Below are 9,651 nucleotides of genomic sequence, written 5' to 3' on the forward strand. Positions count from 1 at the left end.
CAGAGATCATCACTGACGACGAACCCGATTAAAAACCAAGCCCTCGGGATCGACCGAACGCTTGCGTCCAGGGGGCTCGTGATATGGAGAGTTTATGATCTGACCGAGTTCATACCTGGTCCGACCCTCGACCCCGGTCGAGACGGAGAAAACCGAATCGCTCCCGAGCGAACCGGAGCCGGAAGATGGCTTGCTGAAGAAGAAAGATTATTCTGCTGCAAGCGTGCCCTAATCTTACTTATGGATTAGGGTAATCACCCTGATGACAGCAGACTCAAACTGACGGCTGCGGATAATCATCATCAAAGGGATAACTATCGCATAACCTAACGGTTATCTCAGAGTCCTCTACTAGCCCAAACTAGTAGAAGTCTATCGCTCAACGGATCTTATTGATAAGATCCAACGACTACCCGAAGAAGGCTCGAGTGCATCCAACGAAGGAGATTCGAAGGTACACTCTATATAAACCTCACTACCATACAAGGTGAGGGACGGATCAATCGATCAAAAAGAATACTATCTGAGACTCAGGTTCAGATACATACTGATAGATCCAAACTATCAGCGTCCTGCTATCTAGATCACCTTTCCCGTTTCTTCATTCATTAGCTCTGTGTTTCTAGCAGAGCCGTTTGTGATTAAGTTCATCAACTGACTTAGCCTTCGGAGGTGGACTCCCGACCCCAGCGGTCGGGCCACATCTGACGCTTTCGTTTTGCAGGACATCACGTGGAGATCCAAGGGCTGAGCAGATTTTGGACGCATCACTAACCAATCAAAAATAAAATCCTATACTAATCTAGCAAGCAGAAAGTACGGGGTCGAACTATGGGGAACTAAAAGGCTAAGTTACTAAGATTGAATTTAACAAAACTAAATTTAAACTAAATCTATTAACTAATGTAAAACGTTAACTGTGAATATGTGAAGATCTTTGGGATTTCGAATCCCCAATGCTTTTCCCTAACCGATATAACTCTACACTTCAAAGTAAATTAGGGATGGTCTTCCTAGATATGCCCTATCTTCGCAAGACTATCGTCCTTCTCGGAAGCTTGGCATGCTTAGTTTGCTGAGCTATAGAACATCTTTGGCCAAACTCAAACACAATCAACTAGAAGATATAGAACAATCAACTTAATGAAATAAGCATGGTTCATCTACATCCCAAAGCAAAGGAACTAGCTACTCATATTACAAAGTTCATAAGAAAAATAAAGATGAAACATAGGGAAAGAGAGAGAGATGTGGTCTTCTTCTTCAGCAATGAGAGAGATGAGAGCCACATTCACTGTCTTCCTTTATGTGGTTGGCTTCTCTTTTATGTCTCCCGCACACAATGAATCCCCTCTCTTTACCCGTCGATTTGACCTTTATTTTTTCAGAATTTGGAAAAACTCAAAACTGGAAAGTTGTAGATATTTTCAATATCGTTTCATAGCATCTTGAATCATAGAACTCCAAGCTCATACAAGAGAGATATGCCCAAAATACTAAAGGTAGGTCTGTTTACCCGATTTTCAGATTTATTACCAATTTTGTTCCTTAGACCTCCACCTATTTCCAATTTGGCTAAGATCTCACTTTTCATGATTTCTTGAGCAGCAAGATTGAATGCCATGATTTAAAATCCACCAATATCTAATATATTTGCCAACTTTACTCCATATTATCTCTAATAACCAAAATCTCCTTATTCCTGAAAAATACACAAAAATACTCAATTAGATCTCTTTAATTAAATAAGTATGGGGAATTAAATCAAATAAATAATGGTAAATGCATGCTTATCAAGTATGTCTTTCGGCTGGTTGGACTCTTTGCTAGAGTTTAGGAGCGGGGTTTGGAGAGTTTGGTTTGGTGGAGATGGATCCCTGATGTGATTCGGCGAGGGTAAAGGAGATGGCGTTTAGGTTTCAAGTTTTAATGTTCAGGCGTTCAGGCATTAATGGTTGGTAGGTGGTTCTTTGGATTTGGTTGAGAAACAATGGGGTTGGTAAGAAGCATTTAAATCACACTATACAAGTGGAGTTACAGCACGCCATGAAGACGGAGGAGCTAAAAGACACCATACAGGTGGAGTTACAGCACGCCATTAAGACGGAAAACAGCATGCCATGAAGACGGAGGAAAAGTGGATAGAAGAAAAAATGCTGCTCAGAGATGAACCCTCATCTTAAATGTATGATTGAAAGGTGTAAAGAGGAGAACAATTCGATCGAAACTCATTGAAACAACCAAGTACTTCTGTTTGTTCACTAAATTAAGTTGGGCCAATTGTGGGCTAAATCCGGTTCAGAGCATCCATAATGGATTGACAAAGCAGATAATCATGGTAGCAGTTTTGGAGGTGGTTAGCAGAGGTTTCTCCTAGGGATTTGGATCCTAATGAGGAGAAAATAAGGCAGGGTCGGGTTCAACCATGGTTGGGCCGATGACCTCCAGTCGGGATTTGGGACAGACTCGATCATTGAACCATCAAGTAACGTGAAGAAGAGACTTGAGTAGTTATAGAAGGTAGTACGATCCCTGAGGATTTGAGATGGACGATCGTGTTCTAAAAGTTAACTAACACCAGTATGGAATGAACAATCGTGTCAAGAAGGGTAACTACGTACCATTATCTCTAAAAGAAAGGTAAAACCTTAGGATCAAATGGCTATGAAAGAAGATGATGAATGAATCCAACGGTCGGGAGTTAAAGGTAAATCTTATCTAAATTAGAGGGCCACACACCACGAAGGTATCTGAATCTTTTCCCTTCATTATCGTTTTTAATCTAAGCTCTACAATTAGCCAGAGCATTGGGGTGTTCCACTTTCTAACTTAGCCTTCGGAGGTGGCTACCCGACTGTGTGGTGAGCCCACGTCTAACTCTATTTTTCAGGCTAGCAACCGAAGGATTCGAAGGTTAAACAGATTTTGGATGCATCATTTGGCGCCGTCTGTGGGAAACGCTTCAAAAAGCCATGGTGGATACCAGATTTGCAATTTTGAGGAATTAGAATCAAAATCCCCCTCCTCCTGGAAGGAACCTCCTGGGAAAATCGTGTTCATGAAGGAGAAATCCACGAAGATGAAGAAGTTGTCAGGGGAGTTCACCTGAACAACCCGAATGACAAAGTTCAAATGGTTCCAATTATCCAGGAACAGATGAACCAGATGCAAATCCATTTTTTGGAAATGCAGCAAATGCTTCAAATAGTGGCCAGACGCCTAGGAGCTCCAAGACACCCTAATCTCCATGATTGGGAAGTAGCCCAAGGATGAGCATGAAGGGCTGAGATAAGAAATTCTCCAGTCCAAGGACATTCTCCTCAGAGGAATAGACAACAAACTGAGGGCCAAAACTTCAAGCAGGACAGAAACCAAGGTCTACAAGGAGTTCGGGAAAAGCGATCGAGAGTGAGAAGAACTGGGGAATTGCCCAAAAGGGATGAAAAGAATGTTCAAGATCGTGTGCAAGGGAGTCGAACTGGAACTCTTACCAAGCTCGAACGAGTAGTGCAAATGCACATGGCGACATCTCAATGTTCGGGTCATGATAGCGTTTGAACGGATGGTACTCAGGCAGTACAAATTGATCGAAACTAGCAGACATCAATCAAAAATTGGGACAACTCACAAGATGTAAAAGGATTGATGATATTTATTCAATCATTAGAAAAACCATGTTCGTGGATGCCATTACCAGTACGAATTCCCCCATAACTTTAGGCTCACAACATTCTCTTCGTTTGATGGGTCTAGAGACCCAATATCTCACATGAATTACTACTAGCAGACAATGGTTGTTGCTAGTAACTCAGACAAAATTTTATGTAGACTGTTCGGATCATCACTCATGAGAGCAGCTCATAAGTGGTTCTCAAACTTGCCCTCGAGAAGGATAGCCAATTTTAATGAATTGGCTCGTAAGTTCATTGGTCGGTTCCAAAGTGGGATACTGACTAAGAAGACCGAAGACACTTTGATCACCGTTAAAAAGGGAAGGAATGAGTCCATTCAGGATTACTTACAAAGATTCAACAAGGCAACCATGGAGATTGAGAACTTGGAAGAACAAGTAGCCAAGACAACTCTTTTCATAGGCCTCTCTAATAGACAACTTCTGGAGTTACTGTTGCAGGATATGCTAGCCACTTATTCCGAACTTGTCCAAAGATGCCAGAAGCAAGCAAAAGTAAAAGAAATCCTTGACGCTTGGCAAGGAGAGGGATAGGCATCCATTAAAGAGCATAAGGCTTTAGAAAAAGCCCAAGGTTCGAAGGTGCCGAACAATGATCGAGGAAGAAAAGCACGTTCGGGATGGAGATAGCGTTCACCCAATCACATAGAGTATACACTAGTGAATACTCAACGGTCAAAGATCTTGATGCAAATTAAAGATCAAGACATCCTGAGGTGGCCACCCAAAATGATTGCCAAACCTGAGGAAAGAAATTTGGAAAAGTATTGTCGTTTCCACAAGGACTATGGACATTACACAAACGAGTGTAGACACTTGAAGGCAGATATTGAAAGATTGATATCTCAGGTACACTTATCAAGCTTTGTGAAAGGCCAAGGCGATGATCGGGAAAGAAGAGTCATTGGTGAAAAGAAAAGGAAGCGCTCAGGAAGTAGAGACCGTTGGGTTGAGGCTCCCCAATCCAAAAAGGGGAAAGAGATCATAGGGGCCAGCCGATCCCCAATCCTCACTATATTCGAGGGCCCAGAGCTTGAATCCCTCAGAAAGTTGAAAGCAAAGTCTAAGTTTGTGGGTTTGGGAGAAGCACTAAAAAGAAAGAGACCGAATGTAGAGAAGAGTATTGTTTTCAATGAAGAGGACGAGAGAGGTGTATGCACACCTCATGACAATGCAATCAGGATCAAGGTCGAGATCAGCCGTTCGAGAGGTCATAGGGTATTAGTGGACATAGGATCATCAGCAGATCTTTTGTCATATGATGCATATCATAAGTTAAAGATGGAGGAGGATTTGTTGAATCCATCTGCCCCTTACTTGTATGGCTTTGTTGGATCTTCAGCTCTAGCAGAGGGGTCAATACAACTAGACTTGACAGTTGGAAATTTCCCAAAAGAGACTACAATTCGGGTAAACTTCTTACTCGTTCAAACTCCCAGCCTATAATGTCATACTCGGGAGGCCATCCCTCACAAAGTTGGGAGCGGTTGTATCAACCAAGCATATGAAGACCAAATTCCCAACCGAAAAAGGAGTAGGAGAGGTAGTTTCTAATCAGAAAACCTCTAGGAAATTTTATGTTTCATATTTGAAAGATAAAGCTGAGCCCAGAAAAGCTACAACTTTATCGATTGAGGTTCGAGATGATCGGGGCAAAGATGTAATGCAAAGACCCAAACCCATTGATAAGTTAGAATGCATCCAATTGGATTCCAATGATGAGGGAAGAATAACTTTCATCGGGTCAAAACAAACAAAGGACTTCAAAGAAGAATTGAAGGGTTTTCTTCGGGAGAACATTGATGTGTTTGCATGTTCGGCGGCTGATATGCCTAGCATTAGGGGTGTCAAATTGCAGCGTTAAAACCGAACCACACCGGTCCATTATACCCCGAACCGGCCCAGACCGAACCTTAATGGGCTATGTTTGGGATGAGGATGGCAGAGCCCGCACCAACCCGAACCCAAACCGCAACGCGTTATAAACCGTTTTACAACCCGTTTTATAGTTTTACATAAATATTGTTTGAATCATTGTATTACCACTAGGTAGTTGGTATAGATTATCAAAAAAATTGAGTATGAATTCAAAGATCAAATAGTCTTCTACTACTTTTAAAGGACAATTAGAAGGATTAAGTATGAATGCCCAATTGAATGTACCAAGTTTGTTTAAATTAATTAAATATTTATCCAATCAAGAGGTATGTCTTTGCATATCAAGTTAAATTAAGTAATTTGGAATGACTTTTCATTTTTTTAATGGGAATTGATCAATAACAATTTTGTTTTCCACTGAATTTTGGCTCTTTTAGCAAGATGCTCAACTATTTCTTTTTGTTCTTTTTCTTGCATATCATAAATTGTTAGTCCAAACCGTTATTCAACCCGAGTATAGACCGTTAGCCTAAACCATTAATTAGCCCGAACCCAAACCGCACCAAACCGAGACCGGCACAAAACCGTTATTTTTCTAATGGGTCGTGTTTGGGCTGGGTGTATTTAAGCCCAAAACCACTCCAAACCCACCGTTGACATCCCTACCTAGCATAGACCGAATGGTGGCGAGCACAGGGTTGTGGATAGATCCGAAGGCCAAACCAGTAATTCAGAGAAGAAGGAATTTTTCAATTGAAAAGCACGAGGTTATCAAAAGCGAAGTCGAGAAACTAAACGGGATTCATCCAACCAATTGAATGTCCAACATGGTTAGCCAATGTTGTGATGGTCAAGAAGTCGAACAGGAAATGGCGGATGTATACAGATTACACAGACCTCAACAAAGTGTGCCCGAAGGACTGTTATACTTTACCTCGAACTGATCTTCTAATCGATGCAATAGCTAGATATGAAACTCTGAGTTTCATGGACGCATATTCGGGATACAATCAGATCCTAATGAATGTTGAGGATGAAAAGTTTACTGCATTCATGACCGATTGTGAAAGTTTTTATTACAAGGTCATGCCGTTCAGGTAAAAGAATGCAGGAGCCATTTATCAAAGGGCAGTAAACAAAATTTTCAAAGATTTGATCGGGCAGAACATGGAAGCTTATGTTGACGACATGCTTGTGAAGAGTGTTCAGCATTCGGGACACATATTAGACTTGACATAAGTTTTTCCTGTTTTCCGGAAGTTACCAAATGAGGCTCAATCTCGAGAAGTGCACCTTTGGGGTATCTTTTGGTAAGTTCCTGGGATTTATGGTGTCCCAACATGGAATCGAAGCAAATCCAGTAAAAATACAAGCCTTGATTGACATGGAGCCTCCAAAGACTATTCAGGATGTGCAATGCTTAATAGGTAGAGTAGTAGCTTTGAATCGATTCATAGCACAATCAGGAGAAAAATGTTTGCCCTTCTTCAAAGCTCTAAAAGATCTGAAAGGAAGCAAGGGGGCACGATGGACTGAAGAATGTCAGAAAGCATTTGAAAACTTGAAGATGATGCTTGGAAAACCACCTCTGTTATCTCGACCAGAGAAAGGTGAGACTTTGCAAATTTACTTGCAACTTCATCCTTAGCTATAAGTGTTGTTCTTGTTTGGGAAAAATACAAAAAACAGTGGCCAATCTATTATATAAGTCATGTGCTTCTAGATGCTGAAACAAGGTATTCAAAGATCGAGAAACAAGCATTGGCCCTAATGATGGCAGCAAGAAAATTGAGACCCTATTTTCAGGAGCACCCGATCGAGGTATTAACCACTTTTCCTTTGAAAAAAAAATATTGTATAAGCTAGATTTATCAAGGAGAATGGTTGCATGGTCGGTAGAACTAGGAGAATTCCATGTGGATTTCAAACCCCAAACAGCTATAAAGGCTTAGGCCTTAGCTTACTTTATGGTGGAGACTACAGCTCTGGCAAAAGAAATAACCAAACCAATTATCCCAACCATGTGGGATATCTATGTTGATGGTTCGAGCAACAAGCAAGGGGCAGGAGCAAGAGTCTTAATAAAAAGTCCCGAGGGCTTTATCATCCGATATGCATTAAGGTTTGTGTTCGAAGCAAGCAACAATGAGGCTGAATATGAAGCTTTCTTGGTTGGCCTTCGGTTAGCAAAAGCCTAGGCCATATCTGAGATAACTTTTTACAGTGATTTTCAACTCATCATTAATCAAGTATAGGGAGAGTTCAGGACGGAGGAGCCTAGACTACAAAAATATCAAGAAATGATACAAATTTTGAAAAAAGAGTTCAAAGAAGTCAAAGTCTGTCATATCCTGAGGAAGGGAAATGCTATGGCAAACGAGCTCTCAATGCTAGCAAATGAGAAGGAGAAGACCCTTGAGCCTTCGATATACATTGAGGAATTAATTTTCTCAAGCACCAAAGGAAAGGAAGTATCTTATATAGAGGATAAACGATGTTGGATGGACCCGATCTTGGAATACATTCACAACAACAAATTGCCCAAAGATCCAAAGGAAGCCAGAGTCATTCATGTTTGAGCAGCAAGGTTCACACTATAAAATGGCAGATTATACCGAAGATTCTATGACAGACCCTTGCTCAGGTGTTTGGGACCCGAGGGATTGAAGAGTGCATTGGCAGAGAACTACATGAAGGAATCTATGGAGCTCACATGGGTGGTTGGGCACTAGCACATAAAATTCTAATGCTCAGTATATATTGGACGAAGGTGCAAGAAGATGCTTTGAAGTATGTACATCACTGCAAGAACTGCCAAATCCATTCGACAATGTCGAAAAAACTAGCAACAACCTTGATGTCAATCCTTGACCCAATCCCGTTCGCAATGTGGGGGATTGATATCATGGGGAAGTTCACCAAGGCATCTGGTGGTTGAGAATATCTTATCGTAGAAATCGATTACTTCACCAAATGGGTTAAAGTCCTGTTTATGAAATTAAAAGTAACTGCAAGCGCACGGTATCGTGTAGCTAACAAGTTGATTTCAAGGAGATATGCCACTTTAGAATTAACTTCTTAATGATAATGCAAGAGTGCAATGATTCAAATTTGTTAATTACTTAATTAAACTAAGCGATCGCATTGAAACGAAAATTAAAGCAAACATAATCAATGCATAATTAATAAAGGCAAGAAAAAATGCGAATAATAAATAAAAATAAAAGGGAAGTGATCCGAGTGTCAGCTCTGGATCTAAGGAAGGGGAGTATAATTATAATGACTTTGATCGTGGACCCTTTGCCGTAGCTTACAATCCACCGATTGGGGGAAAGGATATTAGAGAAACAGAAATTGCAGAAAAGAAATAATTAAAGCAATAAAAAGAAAGTGAAACCTTAACCAAAGAGAGGCACGACTGTAGGCATCTCTGATCAAGGACCCAGGGGAAGGGAGAACAATAAATAAATGCTGAAAGTAAATTGCATAAAGTAAATTGCAAAAAGTAAATAACAGAGTAATAAAAGGAAAGGGAAACCTTAAGAGATTTGATTGGAACATTTATCATTTGATTAAAATTATCAAACGGTTGTAATTAAGCATATTTTCCTTTCCTTCCTTTTTGGTTTATTTATTAATGTAGATTTCTGCTGACTTCTTTATACAATTTTGAAATGATTATTACTCTTGTTCTTTGATTATGTTATTGTGTGGATTGTCTATAAGATTGAATGTAGACATGATCTTGTGGCTGTGGATCATATCCACAGGTGTTTGAGTGAGTTCATTACTAGTTGGGTGGGGTGTGACAAATATACTCAATCACCAAAGAGTTCAAGAGGCTCCTTAAGAAGAAAGGAGGAAAGTACCCCTACAAAGGAAAATCCTCCAAAGGGTACAAAGGTAAAAATATTTCTAAATAAAGAATTTATTCTTATAATAAAAATGTCATTTGTTATAGGTACGAGAAATCGGATGACCTCAAATCCGAGTACCCAAATGAAGAAAAGAAGAGAGCCTATAAGGCTGGAACATCCTACACTACAAGTGATGATGAAGAAGAAAATGAGGACGAGTCCTGA

General features: G+C 40.4%; 1 protein-coding gene across 1 annotated transcript; it reads left to right on the plus strand.

The window, feature by feature from the left end:
* The first annotated feature begins 4,420 nt into the window (after window positions 1-4,420).
* LOC149028848 (uncharacterized) lies at window positions 4,421-9,651 on the plus strand. Its single transcript, XM_089166079.1, has 3 exons — window positions 4,421-5,101; window positions 6,584-6,666; window positions 9,531-9,651. Exons 1-3 carry the CDS (start codon window positions 4,421-4,423, stop codon window positions 9,649-9,651), a joined length of 885 nt encoding a protein of 294 aa, XP_089022205.1.

This window comes from Hakea prostrata, chromosome 1 (genome assembly GCF_041222555.1).
Source record: "Hakea prostrata isolate BN-2017 chromosome 1, UWA_Hpros_2, whole genome shotgun sequence".
Taxonomy (NCBI): Eukaryota; Viridiplantae; Streptophyta; class Magnoliopsida; order Proteales; family Proteaceae; genus Hakea; species Hakea prostrata.